The following is a 21,011-nucleotide window of genomic DNA, read 5'->3' as shown; positions in this document are numbered from 1 at the left end:
TTAATAGAAAAATGATACTTCTCTTTGCTGAAGCGTTCTTATATTCATGGAATATGTCTTCCTTGGCAAAAATTAATACTTTTTGAATTTTTATAACAAACACAAATATCGATGTAATCTTGTAACAAAATTACATTCCAACTTGTAATACGGATGTATTACGGAAGATATTACTTTTCGGAAGGAGGCTTTGGTAGCCTAATAACAAAGACGGAAGGTATAACGGAAGAACGGAAGACAAAACGGAAGAACGTAAGAACGGAAGAACGGAAGATGTTGCTTGTACAACGATCCAATAACGAATATCTTTATTCAGCATGACAGTTGCGCAGCACACTGTCATGTCCAATGGTCATAATTCACTCTGACATTTCGAAAGCTCTTCACAATGATACCGGTTGCGGACCTGACACTACAGTATATTACAGCTCGGCTATCCTGACTTAGGATTGACCTCAATTCTACTTAATTACACACCTAATCATATTTATGTATTAGTGGCCCACTTCCTAAGCTTATCAACTTCTAGAACGCCATCATAGGCCATTTGTGTATGTTGACATCCCTCAACATCTCTAACGACATAGCGGTCATGAGGAAGAATTTTGTGAATTATATAAGGGCCACGAAACCTACAGTTAAGCTTTTTGTTGACACCGCTTGTGTCTGTATATTTGATAGCTACTAGATCTCCTACGTTGAATTTAGGAGCTGGCTTGTTCCTATCGGCTAAGTATTGCTCATTTCGATTTTGCGATATTTCGATATTTTCCTGTGCTTCGGAACGGAGACGATTAAGGTCTCGACTAACGTCTTCTGTTTTGGACTCAAGATTAACGCGTTCGACCTGACCATTCGCTTGGGGAGAGGCTGTAGCATTAAGTACATGGGAGATATTGTGAGACTCTTGCAAGACGCATCCATTAACAGGACCGACTTCGAGTTTTCGTTTTAAAGAGTCAATGGAAGGATCTCTTGATTGAGCTACCTGAAGTTGAAAGTCGAGGTCTAATTCACTAATTGCACCTACTGCTTCAGTTCGGCTTAATGCATCCACGTGAGCCATAGAAGTCTGATGAGTGAGATTGATCTTCATTTTATGGTTTACTAACTGAGTGCATTGAATAGAATCGTCGAGATAATTTTCCTTAATGATTGATGGGACAATAGCGGATTGCTTTGAAGATAATGTGGGGCCAACATCAGGCTCAATTTCTGATTCATAAACGTCAATAGCAGAAATTTCATTGGTTGCTACATCTAGTGAATCCTGGTTCTGGGTTTCAATTTCCCCCCGAGGGGGTTGCATAAGAGAGACGTAATTCTTAGAGTACGTAAGACGGACGTTAAACGAAGGGAGTATATCTCTACCTATAATTATTGGCCAGTCCATAGAGTTCTCGGGTAATATAATAAATGAATGATTGAGGATCACCTCCTTAAATTTTATACGGCACGTTACTTGACCACGAGTATAAAGTCGGGAGTTCCCTAGGCCACGAAATCGAGAAAGGGCTAACGGAGCCAGGAGTCCAACTGGCACTATGGATTCATTTATAAAACTTACAGAACTACCTGTATCAAATAGAGATTGTATTCCTTTTACTACCACAACCGGTTTTCCTAACTTAAGAAAAGAAACACTCACCTCTTGTAATTCATCTAATGCCAGAGTTTCATTATCATCACCCGCAATACGAGTAATTGGATCCGGATGAGCAGCAGCATTCGCGACCTTCTTTGGGCAATTTTTGTAGTTATGCCCCATCTGGAAACACGTGAAGCATGCCCCCGGTGGTCGGTTGGGGCGAGAACAGGCACTCTTAAGATGTCCAAACTCCGAGCAGTTGTAACATCGAATGATGTTCTGCGTTGCTCCTCGATTGGTCGAAACAGGAACTTTCTCCGGAATTGAAGATGATGTCGTCGTCGGCTTGGGGACTCTTCTGGACCGAATAGTCTCGTATTTCTTAAGCATAGGCTTCAAGTCTTCCACGTTGTTCGCCATGAATCGCATCCCAGCAGTAAGAGATGGGCTATCCAGACCATCGAGGATAATGTTGATCAATTCGGGTTCCGGGATGGGGGCTCGGCTGGCAATACGTTGCATATCCAACACATAACGTAAGGCGGTCTCCTTTGGGGAGAGACGACGGGATCGTAATTGTCGAAGAACGGCTTCAACCGTTGGCGGCACACTCAAGGTTGAGATGAGTTCTTCCTTTAACTGTTCCAGGGTAAGGGCACGAGATGACTGGGCAACGATAGCCGCAGATCCTTTAAGCAGCCGACGAGCATGAACAAATTTATCAGCATCCTTCACACGATGTAGGGAGAAAGTATAATCGAGGTCATCCAACCATTGGATGATACATCTGTCGTCGTCTCCCGTGAAGGGTTCGATTGTTTTATCGAGCTTTAAGTCAGCAATCGGTGGTGAAGCACATTCAGCCTGGTGTTCCAAAGCCTGAATCTTACGGCGCAAATCCACTAACTCCAATTGTTGCTGCAATCTGCGAATTTCGTCATCGTAAGTAGCCTGGGTGCATTTGTTAGTCGGGTTACGTTCTTTGGCCGCACTATCAACACGCTCCGCTTCGGTAGCGTCCAACATGGCAGCACCGCTTGAAGCGTCCAAAATGGCGACATCACGCTTCGCGAGTATGGCACTCGAGGCGTCCAAAATGGCGGCATCGCGCTTCGCAAGTGTGGCACTCGAGGCGTCCAAAATGGCGGCATCGCGCTTCACGGGTGTAGCACTCGAAGCGTCCAAAATGGCGGACAGGCACGTGGTAGGAGCATCGGTCAAAGGCGCTTCGGAAGCTGGTTCCTCGTCTGGTATCGGTGTGGCGTCAATTCCCATAATTTCAGCAAACAATCTCCGGATCTGGGCAACGGTAGCGGAAGGGGGAACCGCAATCCCCGCATCCGACAGAACGCCCAACATTTCATCACGGCTAGGCATGATCTAAACCAAGATGACACAACGGCAGCACGGGGCGAATCCCACTTCTGAGATGTAATACGGATGTATTACGGAAGATATTACTTTTCGGAAGGAGGCTTTGGTAGCCTAATAACAAAGACGGAAGGTATAACGGAAGAACGGAAGACAAAACGGAAGAACGTAAGAACGGAAGAACGGAAGATGTTGCTTGTACAACGATCCAATAACGAATATCTTTATTCAGCATGACAGTTGCGCAGCACACTGTCATGTCCAATGGTCATAATTCACTCTGACATTTCGAAAGCTCTTCACAATGATACCGGTTGCGGACCTGACACTACAGTATATTACAAACTTTTGATAAAATTCGTTTCATCAAACGTCAACCACATGTCCGTACGGTGCAACCCTTATCCAACGTCAGTTTGACGTTTCCTTGCACGGTACTGTTTTGTTTACATTCCGCGTTCGCTCACGCAAATTCAATCGCAAAGCAAAAACGTACCGAAAATAAAGAAACGCGTCCGTGTATAGTTTTCTAATTTGCCGGCGCATATTTTCTCTTACCTTTTCTTTGCCAGCCCGATAAAAAAACCAGACCACAATGCTGGAAATTACGTGCAACGATCGGTTGGGCAAGAAGGTGCGCGTGAAGTGCAACCCGGACGATACAATAGGCGACTTGAAAAAGTTGATCGCTGCCCAGACCGGTACGCGCTACGACAAAATAGTGCTGAAAAAGTGGTACACTATATATAAGGACAATATTAAGTTGGCGGACTACGAAATACACGACGGTATGAATATCGAGCTTTACTATCAGTAAGCTTCATTTGCCACAAAGAAAATGGAAGCGGTTGGGACGATGATGCGCCGAGCTTCCGAAGGCGGCGTTGGTACTGTCGGTTGTTGTCATCGTATCGATTTTTGGCGTAGCTGCTCCGTGACCACAGTATAACGACTAGCAGAAGCGAAACTGGGCGAAAATTAAACTACTAGGCACAAACACTAATGCTGAACAAACGTAAACGGTCAATAGCGACTTCATGCCGGCAGGAAATGATAAGGAAACGAAACCCGAAAAGGCAAGATTTTAAGATAAGTTTGAGATCGTTACGCACGAGGAAATGATATTGTAACTGTTGGGCGGAAATAAAAATGTACTAAAAGGCCAACTAAAAGCCACACACAATCGTCGCGTATTGTCTCGTTCGTTTCTTTAATGTTTCACCCTTCTATAGCTGTTTCTTCTTCTGCTTGCCCAGGTCCTTTAGTTATCACTATAAACTATAAACCAACCAATCGCACAAAGACCAGATTGCGCACTAGTTGTACAACCAAACCGGTGGCGTTTCCATGCGTTGCATGCAATGATTTATCGGTTATGGTAATGTTTGCAGGCGTGTGTTTCCACCCATTCCGTGTCGAGTTTTAGAAGTAACATATTCATGCTGCGACGCTAACCGTCAATCTGTCCCAAAACGGTGTACACATTGTGTACTATGTGTCCTTTCCATGACACATTCACACCATCCATCGCAATGGATCGTTTTCTCGCACTCGAAGCAAAATCTGTGACGGAGACGCGCATCGGGGTTTGTGAAGTTGTAAATGACGATGGTGGCCACAAAACGTGACGGGCTTATGAATTGTTGCGCAAACGTTGTCAATGCAAATTTCAATTCAATTCGCAACCACGCTGAAGAAGTTTGCTTCGGTGGTCGGTGTCACTGGCGGTGCCGGGCGGTCCTCGAGCCATTGGTGAAGATTGTAAGGGCCAACCTAACAAAAAAAGGATATCAAACTACGGTCTGTCAGCATTTATTACAATGCGAAGCGACGAAACGACCATAAAATGGATAAACTAATTGGTTTCGCAATTCAATTGCAGGTCTGCAAAGATTTATTTATTGGCCTGTGCTTAGGGGGGAATATTTTTTCGCCTCAGACCAAAGTTGTTACTGCAACTACAAAGTTTAGCCGTTTTTAAACTTTGTAACAAATTGTACCAACTTTAATCCAGCATTATGCATGTTTCTTTGCGCATAAGAAAACAAAAAAAGGACAGTAATTGAAAACAATATGGTACCTCTTGCTTTGCAATATCCGTTGGCCACGTGCCATCACTGTATGGTGCAGTTTGAACAAATTATTTCCCTCCCCACCTTAGTCTTGGCAACCGGATCCACGTGAATGATACGTTGACCACACGGTACCTACACGGAATGCAACATACTGTTGCATGATAGACTATATGGGTCAAAGAACTGATAGGTGTGTGTGTGTTTTGTTCCACCGCCTACCACTAATAGGTAAGGCCATGTGGTGGACACAAAAATGGACGGAACCGTCCTTGCAGAAACGAAACCGTTCGGCTAGACGATGGGACTTTTGAACCATTTCAAGAATTTGTAAGCAGCTGGTTTTTGCATCCTTCTGTCCAATTAGCCGGCGCGTGTGTGTGTGTGTTTGTATGCGACCCGTACTTTTATCATAACCGCACTCCATTATGTCCCCGTTGGTCCTCGTCTGTGTACACGTACATCGTTGCGGATTCGTCATGACAAAATGGTACAGTCATTTACAATCCCACAACGCAACACACAACCCTTGCGGAATGGTGATCCTTCCACGTAGTAATCCTTTTTATTGAAATCGATAAATCAACGTGTGGCGACACTGTGGCACTGGTATTGTAGAGGTTTCCTTTTCTCTCCCATCAGCGCGTTTTTGGGGGATGGGACAAAATGGGGATCGGAATCGATTCCATGTTTGCGCGAAAGGATATTGAACCAAACAGGGCTTAGGGATTTGCCAATATGTCACCGTCTAGCGTCAATAGAGCCGTTTTCCCACCTTCGTACCACTTCTCATTGGTGCATCTTCCATTGCCCGGCGTTCTGATTGTGTTGTGAACATTTTTCATCCACATCCGGGAGGCTTGACAAACATAATGGCACCTCGTAATTGCAATTTGTGGTAGCTTAGTACCTGTGATATGTGAATAAGCAAAAAGGGCACGATGGACTTGCTAGTAGCCACCGTGGTGACAAGGATTTGTCCCCGAGCTGAATGCCCGGAAGTGGAAGTGGAAGTGAACGTTCTCATACGGTTCTCACTACTGTCACTTTCGTTCTCTTATGGTATTAACGCTTTTAAGTACGGTACGGTTACTACCACCTGTAAGTAAGTAAGCGTGTGTCGATCGATCGGTGACGGTTGGCTTATGTTCACTTCCACCTTCCATCAGCCGGCTTTGGGACTTTGCAATCTCACTCGGGATATTGACTAAGCCCGGAATCAGCCTCATTCAGGTGTTTTTTTTTGTCGCTAGAAGTCGTACAAGTGATTGAGCGAATTTACACCGATGATTGACGATGGTGGCAAAGAGGCCGCTCTACCGGTAAAGGCGGCAAGGTGGAACCTTATGACGCAACCAACACTGATTAGTGCCGTTAGTGAATGTCGATTCGGTGACGATTCGCTTGCCGGACATTTCAATCAGTCATGTTCGGTTGAGCACAAAGATGAAACTAATATCGACAGCATGTAAAATCCGGTTACGGTCGAATGTGCTGCAGTAACTGGCTGATTGGAGCCCTAGGGAACTAGTGAATCTGGGGGGAGGGCTTTTATTTAATCTTCCCTTACTCATCTACCCTTGACCTACATTGTTACTGAAGGTGGCATTTGCGATGTCGCAGCTCAATTTACCTTTTCGATGGTAGTGAAGAGCTTTAATTAGATTGTGGCTGACTGGTGCAGGGGAACCAACAAGCATGATTACGTTAATAATATTTAGTATCTGGGTTTTTTTTATTGAGTAAAAACAAACAATTTTTGAGTGTGAACGGGTATGAGTAAAACAACTTTCCATTCCAGCATCCGTAAATAGGGAAACTATTCCATTCCGTTTCGGTGTAATGTTTATCCTTTCCGTGCTATTTACACCATCTGCACCATCACGTACGCTTTATCCCATTACTCTTTATGGCACTATTTCCATGTGCAGAGTTTCACATCGCAAAGATAAGACGCGGCGAAACGATTCCCCGGTAGCTAATGCCGCAAAACCCAAACGGTACGCTTGGGAGTAAAAGGTGATTACTTCCTGTAACTTTTTGTCCATGTTTGGACAAGGGCGTGTCGCAGCAATGGGATATTGTATTTTAATGCTTCTTTAAAGCTTGGTATTTAAGCTGCTGCCCCGGGTAGGTGCGGGTTTCGTTTCGGAGAAAAACGTTACAACGTATAATGGAGACGCTTGGTACTTTAAACGTGCCATCATGCAAGTGAACAATTTAAAACAGCTACGAAAAGTACAAAGCGCGTGCGTTATTGAATTTATTAAAAATGGAAGATAAAAGGGAAATTTTAATATTTTTTTATCGTGCTGATGCGTGGCAGAGCGATATGGAATGCCCCATACTAGTGATGGGCGCTTCGGAATGATCCAAATTGGTTCGGGCCTTTACTCGGAACGGAACGTTTGAAACTAGTATGATTTCTGTACGATTCGCCAAGTATGGCAGTAACGTACAGCAGAAAATAATTAAAAATGCGATACAATCCGTCTTTCGTAACAAAATAATTCAAACAACATTATTTATATTCCTTGCAAAGGAACAAACGGAACAGGAATGAAACTGAAGAGATAAGAAACTAAAAGTGATAAGAATGAAAGAAAAGGTGTGGGACAACATGCGGAACTTTGTTGAAATGAAATAGGAAACGGATAAAGAATTAAAAAAGGGATGGAAGAAAAGGAGAAAGAATTAAAATGAACGAAAATAAAATGAAAAATAAAAATAAATTCTTGTAATGAAAGAAAACTGTGCGTTCCGTTTAACAAAAAAGGCAATTTGGTTCCGTTTCAACTTTTCCCATCTCTACAACAACCCATCAAGCATCAAAATGGACAAGATGAAAGACAAAATATTACATCGCCCTTGTGTGCCCATAACCCGGCAGTGAAGCATGTTGGTCTTTTGTCCACTTTTAATTGAATCCCGAACAGGACCTGGTTATTGTTCCTTCCCAGCTGCTAGTGAAAAGCACCGATTCTGGTACCTTCTTTTATATCCATTAAATAAACAAACGCACACAAAACACATACCAAAATCAATAAATTGATTTTTTTACCATTTTACCACTAGCGCACTTTGTAAACGGGGTCCCTATTTCGAACCATCCAGTGGCCAGTGTCGCCCATATTCTTTATAGTGCCGTAATCGGATTCGAAACAGACGAGAGTGATTCGAGTTAATAGGGTGTTGGAAAAACCAAACACCAAAAGAAAAAAAGAATTCTCATCACCCTTTCGATGAAATTCTGTCGTGCTGTCCATCGATCCAGTAAAGATCCGGGTTCCGTGCCCGGACCGGATTCGGTCGACCGATCGGCCCGGGGAGATTGTTTTAATTAAAATTAGATTCAAATTTTCATCGGTTCATCAGATCGGTGTTTATTTTCAATCTAAATCGGAATGTCCTCCGTTTCGTTCGATTGCGTTTTGTTTCTACCGATCTCGGCAGTACTCGGCAATGAAATTCCCAAATGGAAACCCCAAACCGGATCATTTCGAGAAGGTGGACGCAGTCATAGTGGAAATGGACATTAAAAAAAGTGGAAAATGAAAGGAAACCAACAAGACGACACTTTTCACATCACACCATCACCGGACCAAGTGTCCGGTGGGTGTTTGTGGAGCGGATGCGAAACGGATGGTTTTCAGAATGTGACGCCCGGGTTTGGCACGGCTGGTGGCAAACGATAAGGCAAAGAAACAAGGCGAGTCACGGAATTCAATTTGAATCTCAAGTGAAAATATATGGAAAACTATGGTTCCGTATTCCGAAGATGGTTAGTTTTCTAGCAGAGTTGTACCCGCGCGAGACGATTGATGGGAGGGAAAAAAGTTAGTTGCCGTACGTTTTGCAAGAATGCAATCTTGCGGTCTTGCTACTGCACTGGTATGGTGCATTTTAGCATATAAATGCACTCTGCTGTTGGGAAGTAGGTGCACAGAAGTAATGCGACAATTCATAATTCATGCAGATTTTATAAAATTAGTTCCTTTTTTTTTGTTGAATAGTTTGAGCTTGAAATATCCTTATTCTTTGGAAATCAAATACTTTTGGTAAGTTTATATAAGTGTTTTTGTTCTGCTAGTGTGTGCTAGTCCCATGGTGGTGTGCCTTGGCTTTAGATCAAACACATCGAAGATCGAGGTTCGAATCTCATCGGCGCCGAGCCTCTTCGAAGCACATTAGAACGGGGAATAATAATAATATGCAGGATCGATGCAAAACTTTTGAAGGCTTTAAACGATTTCCACGGATAACAGGGAATATTCAATTATGTCTTTTTATCCATGCTATAAAAGCTATAATCAATTCTTCAAGATGGAACAATTTTTTTTGTCATAAGATTATAAACAACAACCTTTTATATCAATCTGACGTATAAAAGTTCAACAAGATTTTAATTTTTCTTCTCACAATTAATCCCTAAAATGAAGAAGCTAATAAGAATCTTAGTGAATTATTTTTTACAGTTCTTTAGCTTGACTTGCAGAAAGAAAAGCTCATACCAATGTAAGCAATTAGTGGTATTCTCCCCATTGACTACACAAATCCTTTTACACACTATTTATCATGGAATGCAAATGAAGGGCAAAACGTTTCAGAAACATTCTTCTTAACGCACCAGCTCCAGAAACATGTAATTCCACTCTCGTTACATATGTTACTTTCGCGCAAGGATACACAATAAAGTACTATTTATCCTGTACACATCATTAATCTCCGTCCAGTCAGGCGTGTGCCACGGCAACCACCAACCATTTCGCTTTCCTAGTCTATAAGGAAAACATATCTTAAGCTTCATTAGCATGAATGAAATAGGCACACAAAAAAGAGGTTATAACTGGAGAAAACAACAACAATCAGCACATTTAAAGGTTCACAAACAGGCTCATTACCTTACAATGGCTGGAGAAAAAAATGAACGTGTTCTTAACTACCAGCGGCACGACCCATTGAACCATTAGTTGTTCCAACCGATTGGTCACGTCAGAATGTGCCCGATGCATGCAATGTAGTGGACAAAACAGGGAATAGTTCCCCAACCTATTTTTCCCTTTTTTTTGTATTTAATGTGGGTACGTCTTTCCCTTTGTCGCAAAACAGGTGTTTTGCTTTGACTCTGATTGTTGGGAAAAAGTGCAGTAGAGTAGAGAACAGAACGTCCGGAACGGAGATTTCGATCAAGCTTCCATTATTGCAAGTTTTTACAGCACTCAGCTTCATTCTACATCAAGACCAGGATGTCATTAGAAGTTGGTATAGGTTAGCTTTATTTATCTGTCTCTCTCTCACTCTCACTCTACCTCTCTTTCAAAATGGTGGCCTTTACCAAGCATCGTACATTAGTTGGAATGAATTTCTGTTTATTCTGTGTGTCACATTCGAACGTTGCACGGCCATCACTAGCCAACCAGCGACGGTAAGCTAAACACCTTCTACCGTATACCCTATTGGTGAGGTGAATGTCAATAATGGCTAAGGCTAAGGTCATAATGGTATAGTGCTGTTCGATAGTGGAAGCTGGTACCGTACCGAACATACATTAGCTCCACATCCACCAAGAAATCGATTACGAGGAAAAACTCTCATTTCTCAATGCCCATTTGCCGTTTTGCCTATTTCTACTTCTTTCCAGGCACGATGGCACGTTGCTAAGGTTCCGGGTGTTGTTGCGTTCCGGCAGACGGCACACAAACCTTTCCCAGTATGTCGTAAATAATTAAACACTACAGGAGCACAACAGGAGAAGGCTCTTAATTAAAATGTATACAAGGCGTAGCGCTGGGACTGTTTTCTGCTGTTTCGCAATGTGCGCGTTCTTTCCGCATTGGAAATGTCATCCAAAAACAGGGGATGTCCTCGGGCATCGAATCTTTGACGTCCTTACGGCAGGAAGCACAAGTCAGAAACTGTCTTCGTTCCACGGCTAATCGAAAGGGCAGCTTATAGTAAGACCATCCGGAACAAAACACCTGTTTTACCTGGTTTCATTATACGGTGGAGTTTGTCTTCCATCAGGATCGGCATCTGGCTTTAGCTCGTGAATGTAATTAGTATTGATTGTGAATCATGAAATTGTTATCAAGCTAAAACCTTACCATTCCGACCGATTGTGGTGATAGGAGAACCGACTGGATAGGAGGGTACGTGATAATTGAGATAGATCTTTAGGCTCGTTAGTTTCTACTTTCCCCCAAAGCGGTCCGGAACAACAATGATGGCTCTATTCCCACATGAGCTTATCCACTCCAAAAAGCGATGAGCATCGGAACCAGCTGTTGCATATCTGGGAATGCATTTATGTTTTTTTTTTCTTCACACTTGCACAATTGTCTGCCACTTGAAATTTCCCTTCTGGGTTTGGTGCAAATACCGGTAGGCAAACGGCTGACATACATCGCTACTGCCGACGATGGCTGGATCTGGGTTGCAAATTGGATTAAGAGCACTTGAGGTTATAGGCATGACCGCGACCGAGTGCCTGAAGCAGCAGGTTAAATGTTTTATATGTGCCGGGTCCCATTATTTGCACCACACGCTTCCGAGTTCGATAATCCTCTGCAATGCATGACTTCTCCGTGTCACGCTTTTATGGTGATGATGATGTACGATAACGATCTTTCAGTGAAACCTTCTCCACAAACCTTTCGTACGATCAGGGAGGAGGATTGAGTTTAGTGTGTGAGAAAAACGCGTTTGCGGTGTTTTAATTTCATCTGACGTACGTTTGTCACTGTTGACATTGCGGTGATTACAGAAATAGGTTTTTGGGAAAACCTAGGGAAAAGAAAAGTTTCCGCCAATAAGAGTCCAGGTGTTACGCCCTGATCTTTTGGGGGAGGCGGGCCATTTTCGCCAACCAAATTGCTGCTTAACTCCAATAATGGTTAAGAATGATTTTATCGATTGTGTGACCATCTGGAAACCATCATCTCCTTCCATCCGGCAGCATCAGCACAGTGGGACAATTATCGAATAGCGTTTTCTCTAAATGGCACATGTGGCCTTGCCACCTTATTTCTTCAGTCAGCGAATTTCGACGCGTTCAACGGCATGTTTGTGTGCTATCGAGCCAGTTTTCCCAGGGTGGTACATTCGCGCCATTACGCTTAAATGAATTCACCGGAGGGCACCGGAAATGGAATCTAAAGGGATTTTGAATAGATGTATCGTTTTGGGAGGAGGACGTTTGCACCGTATGCCTAATTCCTTGCATGGCAATTAGCTACGAAACAGCTTGATCCTTTAGGCGGCATTAGGCGTTAAATGTGTGTGTGTGTGTGTGTGTGTGTGTGTGGAAGGGGGGTTTGGTGGAATAATTAAAGCAACGTTTTGCCTGACGTTCAATATGAGGCGAAAGCTTATAGAATTTAAGCCTAACGTCCAAGGGCTTAATGTGCTTGAAAATGGGCGCCGGCGCTGTATTAATCCTTAATTTTAATTTGTTTGCATTTTCATATCCCACGTTTTAAGCTGTATTTCACAACTATTATGTAGCTCATGTACTGTGTACTGTACAGTGTGTGTGTGGGATATTTTTAACTAGCAAAATGCTGCTCTTTCTCTTACAGAAATTTCCCTTATTGAGTGTTCTGTTTTTCCCAGCCAATTCTAGGAAGGTTCAAACAATGAGGAGGCACTTCTTGGAAGGTTGAAGGGCAGTACTGTCGAACGTATTGTCTAACAGTTTGTGCACCGGTGTGACGGAAAATTAAATGTAATACGACTTGCCGAAGGCTCATGATAGTCAATCATTTTTATTGGTTGGTATTATGCAGTCAGGTAATATGACACATTGACAATTTGAAAATTCCAGCAAAAGGTCATGCTTCTGACAAATGAATGTAATCAAATTCCCTTTAGTTTGCATATTGAAGAAAACAATACACTAATAGTGTTAAACAAATGTCGGCAAATACGCTTTAAACCTTCCATCCATTTAACTTTATAATTTTTCTATTGTAATTGGACTCAATACAAAAATTCACAAGGTTTGAAATAAGGTTGAATTTAATTGAGGAATTTGAAAATTTGTTTGTTTAAAGTTCTTTCAAAGAAAATATTTAAACAAGTTACATTTTATTGGAAATTTTCATTGTTTTTATGGCAATATCATTTATATTATTGTTTTAATTATTATTAACGTCATAATATGAATTTTTTTATTTCCAATTAGGACGGCCAGGCCGTATAACTTCAAAACATAGTATTAATAAGCTAAAGTTATACTGGCACATAATTATTTCAAAATATTCTTATTAACTTAAGTTCTTTATTGATAATAGTAAGTTCCATCTTATACACCACAAAAGGTTTTACAAAGACAAAGTTATTTAAAAGATCTATTAATCTCTTAAACATATTGTAATATGCATTGCAAGTAAATTAATTCCGAATTTTTGGTAACTATTCCGGCGGACTTGACACTATATAAACCATGTTGAAAAGTCATATTCTCATGTAGTACATTTGCGAAAAATCGATCGTCGAAGAATATCCACGAAAGGTACTTAATACTTTTATTGAACTAATTTTCCACGAAATGATGAAAATGAAAGGAGTTCTCGCGGATAAGCTTATACCTGTACAAAAAATTAAAGTTTCGAAATCTATATATTCGCTTTGGATGTATTGATTTTTGGAGCTATAATATTTAATTATACAATTTGCTAAACAAAAAAAACCGTCAGTTTATTGTATGTTTGATCACAAAAAATAAGAATTGATCAAAATTTCATAACTGTTCACATGCGACAAAAACCTAGCAAGATTTTTTGTAAAATTTGACACCGGTTAAAAAGTTTATCATACGTACAATGGTACACACAATTTCAAATACCCCTGTTACTTCAGGGCTTCTATTTCGCTAACGATAAAGCTTTCATTCCCTCGTAAACCCTCTTTCAAACCCCAAAATTGCATCAGCTATACATTAATGTCTAAACTCGGAGATTCAAGCAAACGAAAAAACCTCCTTTATTTCACCACGCCAACACTGGAACCGTTTAATCATTTTCTACAATCGTTTGTTAGGCGCTCAATTTATCGAAAACGACGAATTTTTCCCCAATCGGTTTTTTCGCTTCGTTTCGATGAACAGTGGAAATAAAAAAATATATATGTTGCCCATAAAACTGCCAGAACGAGCACAGGCTCTAGCACCAACCACGGTACAATGGAAAACGACCAATCGTCCAGACCCCGCCAGCACCGGAAGCACTAATGTGGTTCGCCTTTGCAAGCGAGTGGATAAATCAGACCGAAGGCAAAAAAAGAGCAATAGAAATGAAAACAAGTAACGAAAGGAAAAAATAACACTCCCTAGTTACCGTTACCAGAAAACACGGTGGGCCATAAATAATATTCCATTCGAATTCTCGCATTCGTAAGTCGAAAATTTGCCGACAAAGACACAGGTAGGCCAAAAACGGCTGGTCCAAACCGGAAGTGGGCTTTTGAAAACGTTTGAAACTGTGGACGTGCAGGCACCGAAGAACAAAGTCAGTAACGAGAGAAGAAAATAATATTTTCTTCCTTGCCGAAACCATTTCAATGCGACGAACACTTTCTACTGCAGAAAACCCGACTCCCGGGTTGACTTCATGCGTCATCAGATGGACGGCAATCAGGCATCGGTACCGGTGGTCCAGCACAAGGCATAATGCCAGGTGTATTTGTGTGACATTCGGTATCATGTGATGGTCGCCGTTTTCTTTTTTCCTTATCACCGATAGTCTTGCACAAAACGGAACCATACCGCAGGTGAGATTATCTCGTCGAGTGCTTCTTTTTTTTCCTCTCTTTGAATGGCTTTCACGGCAAAGCTACTAACATTGGTCAATGTCAGAAACCAAAAAAAGAAAGCTTTTTTTGTGCTTCTACGACTGTGCCACCGTTCCGAAAAAACGTTTGCAAGGACCGTAAGCCAGACTACCGAAAATAATCATATTTTTCTGATAGCAGCAAAAAAACAAACAGTAAAAACATTAAACTGATCTGTTGTGATACCGGAGAACAAAAAATTGGAGCAATTTTTATGATGAATGTTATTCTAAGCTTTTCTTCTTTCGATTTATGATTTATATTCTATGAATAAAAGGAGGTAGCTTAAATCAACAAGCTGAATCAACAACAAGAAACTCAATTTTGAGCTACTAGAAATTTAAAATTACAATTAAAGTTATTTTACTTTTCATCTCTTCCTTTCAATACATTACCTCCAAAAAATGTGTAAAAAAATCAATTCCTAAACTTGAGATTTGGTCAAAAGGCTGCTGGAAGTATATTTATCTTGAAGAACTTGAGTAATGTATTAGTTTTTATTATTATTTTAAGCATTGTACACTCTTTACAATAACTTCGTTTGCTTTTCTCGGTTGCTTTCGGTACACTTTTGCCAAGTTTTTCACACATCTCAAATGCGTTCCAATTTCCTTGAACCTTCTCCTCAATATCGTCTGCTTTTTGTTACACGAAATTGAGCTTTTGTTCTTTTGATAAATTCATTTTATTTCAAGGGGTTAAGTACTGAGTACTTCGGATCGCTGAGTCTTAGAGTACCCTCAAATTCTTCACAAATTTTGTACCAGTATGGTTGTAAAAAAACGACTAAAGATTTTTTTTAGCCATCAGAAAAGAAACCACATTTTTTTCTGTATCTCCTGGACGTTTTACAAAGAGAGAGAGAGTTCGGAGTTGGAGAGCTAACGAGTACTATATTAGTAGTTGTCCATCATACCTCGAGTGCTGTGGAGCTGTCCTTTACTAAAGTTTTATGTAGCAAATCTACAGCTACTACTGATCTTTCTTACGTGAACGATGTCGAAAAGTTTAATTAATTTTTTGTTTAATTTAAAATTATACTGTTCTGTACTTTATAAATAATAAATTAATAAAAGTCAAATTCAAAAAAAGCAACGAACTAAAGTAAATTTTTTTTATGCTGAAAATTTGGAAAAATAAATTTAAAAAAAAGCAAAAAGCAAATTTTCAATCTAAGAACATAAAAATCGACCAAAAAAAGCGAATAAACATTCGAGTTCCAGATGTCCGAATACGTGTTTAAGTCACTGTCACTAAACTCATATAAAAGCTGCAAAGAAATCATAAGCACAAAACATGTTCTACTTATATTCATGTTAAAAACTCTATTGAATATTTATTCAACAACATCGGTGTATAATTTTATTCGCTGTCTTCACTAGAGAAACTATTCATGGGAATGGATATTGCTGCTTTTACCCTTCATTAAAGAGGCGGTTGTGTGGAAATAACTGTTGACTAAACTTGTACGTACGTACATCATCGATCTCGGCTACATGTCAAAGCGTTGTACCACTTTTCAATGCATTTTTTTCTACCCCTTTTTTTAACGTACTTGCGCTATCGATCCCGATCACTGTGTATCGATACTGTCGTTGCTAGGCGGAATGGAACATTTTAATAATGCTCACATACAAACGCGATGCGCGTGCTTCGAAGAATGTGCCCGTCCGCTATTGACGCTCGGATGCTGGAAATAGCATCGATATATATAATATTGCTGGGGAAAATATTTATCGACATGATGCACACTGAAAACTTTTTTTCTCTTTTGGTCCGAACGATGAGAATGTTGAAAATGATTTTCATTCCTTTCTGTGCCATAGAGCTGTTGTATCGGATGCATACAAACCCGAGCGATGATGATGATGATGATGATGATGGGGTACTCAATGAGGTAAAATGTCACAAATGTTTTCTAACAATTTGCAAAAAAAAGAGGAACATGGTACATGGGATATGGATGGGGTGAAAAAGAGCCTTCTTTTTGTCCAAAAAGGCATGTCCTTAAATATTACAGCAGGGGCCAGGCTTTACAGGACGTGTGTCAACACAGTGGAAACCAGTCAAAATTTGCCCCAAAGGTCTTAACGGCCATCACACGTGATCCAAAGTGAGCTGTTTTTTGGTCGAACGTGGATTACCGTACCGATGTGGGAAGAACTACCTACACGCGTATCTGGGTCACCATCAGAAGGTGGCGAAGGGCACTCCCTTTCCATTCTCTCTCTCACACTCTCTCCTTTTGGAAACCATTGCCTTAAACCACTACAGGCAACCTTGTATCAACCAACAGGCAAAGGACCACTTCCGTGTCCTTCACATAGTTCGTGCATAATTAACGGGTTTTGCCACCGTTTCTACCCACACCCGGGCCCGGGCAATGGATGCCTCCAGCAAAGCGAATATAGCTCGCTACATGCTACATACCACTTCATAAGCAAAGATGGGAATATGAAGTTTTTCTTCCAAGTCACCCCCTCCCCCCCAACCACCATTCACATCCTTCGTGACACATACACATTCTTCGTTGGCTTCATCTTGGCCCCGGGGAAGAACCTTCTCTTCACTGCGAAGCAAAGCAAAAGATTAAACCAAGAGTCTTTCGTGCCTTTTTTTTCGGTGGTGGTGGCTTCGTTGTCGTTCGTCGTCGACCACATCATGAGTGGAGATAAATTATTTTCCAAAGAAGATAAATCAGCCTTGGATCATTGGATATGGCTTGGCCGTGTCAACACATGCCGACACTGGCCGCAAACTTGTTTAAGTCAATGTTTGCAAGACATCCAATTAAGAACGCGAAGACTTTGGGACCAGTTGGTTGGATCACTCCAAACCACACACCCATAAAATGAAGGAAGGAAGGATGTGTTTCAATACTAAGTAGCAATAGATTAAGTGTGTGTTTGTAAGCGTTAAAAACGTGATAAGCAAATTATTATCCATCATGACAGAAAGTTAAGCTTTAATTTTATTCTTTAATCCTGCTGCTTTCTATATCGTAACTGGCAATTATTTCTCCGTCATTTTGAATAACGAAAAATGGCGTTATTGCATGCTACTCGGGATAATAATAAATGTAATGAAGAGTAAGTTTTCAAGTAGTAGATAACAACACTTACACCAGCACGAAAGCTTCTCACCGCCACAGACTGTTTCCTACCTTTTTGAGGGGACATGCTGTCAACTCAACTTCGCTTCCCTGGCACAGTGTTTGCGGTTTGATGGACACATTGTTACGATTTGGTTTTTTTTTTTGCTTCCAAGACCCAGTTCTTGGTTAGCTGCTATCGTTCACTTCACAGCCGGGTTGTACGCTCTCCTTTCGAAATGTGTACCCGGTCTGCTCATTCGAATGAATGAAACCCGAACTGAAAAGGCACGGTGCCTAAAGATGGGTTTTTACAAATTTAATGATAACTAACGAGAAAAGTTTTACCTGTGTGCTCATTAAACTGGAAGATATATTTTTAGCCTCGGCTCGCCAGCGCGCGCATGTGTGTGTTTTGTCGTTGGTTTCAATGGTGGGAAATATTTTGTGTTACAAAACACGACAATAAATTATGTTAATTAAAAGCATTTGGAAACTTTTTACAGGGAAAACTTAAAAAAGAAACAAACGCAACCCGCGACGCGTGGTGTCATATTAAGTTTTGTTGTTTGTATTACAGGGTTTTCCAGTACTAAGAGTGAATGGAAACAAGTTTGAACCATTTATAATTTTTTTTCATGTTCAAGTGGAATGTGAACAGATAAAAGAAGATTCTTTCGTACATTCAAAATTTTAACTGAAATTATATTTATAAAAAAAACTTTCCCAACTAACACATCCGTTAGATGAAAGAAAGCTTTTGCACAATATGAATGCTAGAAAATAAAGGTTCAAAACAATTCGGAAAATTTGTTAACTTTTTCTGAAACATCTTGCCAAGCTTTTTAAAAAGTGTTGTATAATAAGATTAGTTTGAAATAAATATAGATCTCTCTACAAAGGAATCAGTTATTGGTCCAGTTCCGAAATGAATTTTAATTACGATTATTTGAGCTATAATTTAATGCGTCCTAATGGTGTATGTGATAACAGGAAACGGGACTGGGTATCAAATCCCATACGGACCTTCCGCCCGTAGCAAGGATTGACTATCCGGCAATGTGGTAAAGCAAGTCTATTAAGCCATAATTGGCCGTTTTGAACTTAGAGGTCGTTAAGACGAGAAGAAAGAGAAAGAGAGCCAAAGAGAGCTCTAATATGTTAGAAAGTTTCTAATAAAAGAAAGGGTTTGAATTGAAATGGAGAAAGGTTTAGCAGCCTTTAAATTCATTTCCAATTTAAATAGAATGTGTAAAGATAAATATGCACTCCCTTCCACTTGTTGGGTCTTGTTCATAATGAAATCAATTCTATTAAAAAGCTTCGTAAATGAAGCATACTGAGAAAGTGTAATAAAATTCTATTAAAATTTACTTCGAATTTTGAAAAGAGTAAAACATGCCACAAATTCCACTACAACTTAAAAAACAACCAAAAATGGTCCCATCCCTCTCACATGAGCTTAAAAAACCCCCGTAAATGTGGGAGAAAAACTCTAACGGAAAATTAAATCTAACCACAGTATGTTGTAATTAAAAATGTGGCCAGTTCCGTACTGAAAGTGGTATTATATACAAACACCAAAAACACTCATGTGACATTTTGTTTTAATTAAAAAACAGGGAGAAAAAAAGCAAATAAATAGCATCCACTAACCATAATTGAATTTCCCGTTTTCAAAAGCCAATTTATCGGTTGATTTAATAAACACAAACCTAATTTTTATCTCTGTACTTGATACCTAAAAAAAAACCAGTAAATAAAACGCATAATGTCATGGGAGTAACGAAATAATTAGATTACTGTTTCCATCATTATTTCCCAATTCTCCCCACATGGGGAGGGTTCCATTATTGAATTTGTGTTCTTTCGATTTGTGTTCAATTTTTGTTTGATCAATTGTGCATCACAATCCAACCACCGTACCGGAATGCATTTTTTATTTACCTTACTGGTAAGCTTTAGAGCTTACGCCATGTTTTCCAGCAGGCGGAAGGCACATTTGCTAGTAAAGACATAAAAAATAACAACGAACACAAACCGTCTGATGCGATGAATAATCGAACAGCATTGATCCGCAACGTTTCAATAATTCACATCCGTTGCAACATCGGCGTAAGTAAAGTGAAACCCGATTGCATGCCACCGATACCGGTTTCACTATCGGTAATTTATCATGTCAGTCTCAAACGATCCGTTTATTGGGTGACAGTCCATTAAGCTGGAACTGTGGTGCTCCTGCTGCTGCTACCATTTCTCAATAAGGCAAACTCAATTATGTGCGGCTACTTTAGGGGTTTTTGTGTTGTGTTTGTGTGTGTTTTTTTTCACCAAGCCCACCCTTAGCCTGGGTCATTTTAATTTGGTGGCAATAGTCTTCAAAACCCCCGAGCTAACAGAAGACTAAGAGTATGGGGCATGAAATGGATACGCTCCGGAAGTTGAGTTGAATTCTCCTTCTCTCCCCCCGATTTGCCTGCTGTAATGTTTCCGGGAAATGTACGTCTATTCTATTCTGAGCATTTTCTTACCAACATCTGAACACGCTAAAACGCTTCTGTCTAGGTGTGTAGGCGTAGCAAAAACCAGAAAAAAGCTACAAAAACTCCTTCCTACACTTTAGTGTCTAAATTTTCTTGTCGAATTTTCCCCACAAAAAAAACCCATCTTCATTATACAGTCTCGTTTCGTTTTGTTCGATTGATTTTTTTTTTTGTTGCTTGTTTCCCATGCTGTATCTTGGTGGAAAGGAATCGAATTCGCCGAAAAGGTAAAGAAAAGCAGCAAAAACTCTACGAAGAATTGCAGGAATCGCGTGAGCTCGTATTTGGTCGATGAATTTAATTTCCGAACCGCTTTGCTTTCGAAGGTTTAGTTCCATTCCCAGCCTAGAAGTGTCCGCATTCTTCTACCCTTTTTATTCTTTCACTTCAAAAACGTCAAAACCATCCTATCAGGACGTTGTTTCGGACACTATTCGGACACTACTGGACACGGCTCGGGCTGGTGTGAACCATCCAGCACAAAGGCTGTCAGAATGGGCAGACTGTACTGGACAAAA

At 40.6% G+C, this 21,011-nt stretch overlaps 3 protein-coding genes across 3 annotated transcripts in view; 2 read left to right on the top strand and 1 right to left on the bottom strand.

Moving 5' to 3' along the window:
• Positions 1 to 21,011, top strand: part of LOC125770881 (neuromodulin) — a 67,535-nt gene that overhangs the window by 4,082 nt on the left and 42,442 nt on the right. The window lies entirely within an intron of this gene.
• LOC125770879 (uncharacterized) lies at positions 277 to 3,301 on the bottom strand. Its single transcript, XM_049440920.1, has 2 exons — positions 1,649 to 3,301; positions 277 to 1,575 (listed from the first exon to the last, which is right to left on the bottom strand). The coding sequence occupies exons 1-2, from the start codon at positions 2,963 to 2,965 to the stop codon at positions 1,564 to 1,566; spliced, it is 1,329 nt and encodes a 442-aa protein (XP_049296877.1). The 5' UTR covers positions 2,966 to 3,301; the 3' UTR covers positions 277 to 1,563.
• Positions 3,371 to 4,142, top strand: LOC125770882 (ubiquitin-like protein 5). The gene has a single exon (XM_049440923.1). The coding sequence runs from the start codon at positions 3,555 to 3,557 to the stop codon at positions 3,774 to 3,776; it is 222 nt and encodes a 73-aa protein (XP_049296880.1). The 5' UTR covers positions 3,371 to 3,554; the 3' UTR covers positions 3,777 to 4,142.

Source organism: Anopheles funestus, chromosome 3RL (assembly GCF_943734845.2).
Source record: "Anopheles funestus chromosome 3RL, idAnoFuneDA-416_04, whole genome shotgun sequence".
Taxonomy (NCBI): domain Eukaryota; kingdom Metazoa; phylum Arthropoda; class Insecta; order Diptera; family Culicidae; genus Anopheles; species Anopheles funestus.
The sequence above is the reverse complement of the archived record's forward strand: the minus strand, read 5'-3'. Positions and strand labels throughout refer to the sequence as shown.

What these genes read in the sequence shown, in the direction of transcription:
- LOC125770882 (XM_049440923.1), top strand. Translation starts at nt 3,555, where the DNA reads ATGCTGGAAATTACGTGCAACGATCGGTTGGGCAAGAAGGTGCGCGTG.
- LOC125770879 (XM_049440920.1), bottom strand. Translation starts at nt 2,965, where the DNA reads ATGCCTAGCCGTGATGAAATGTTGGGCGTTCTGTCGGATGCGGGGATT.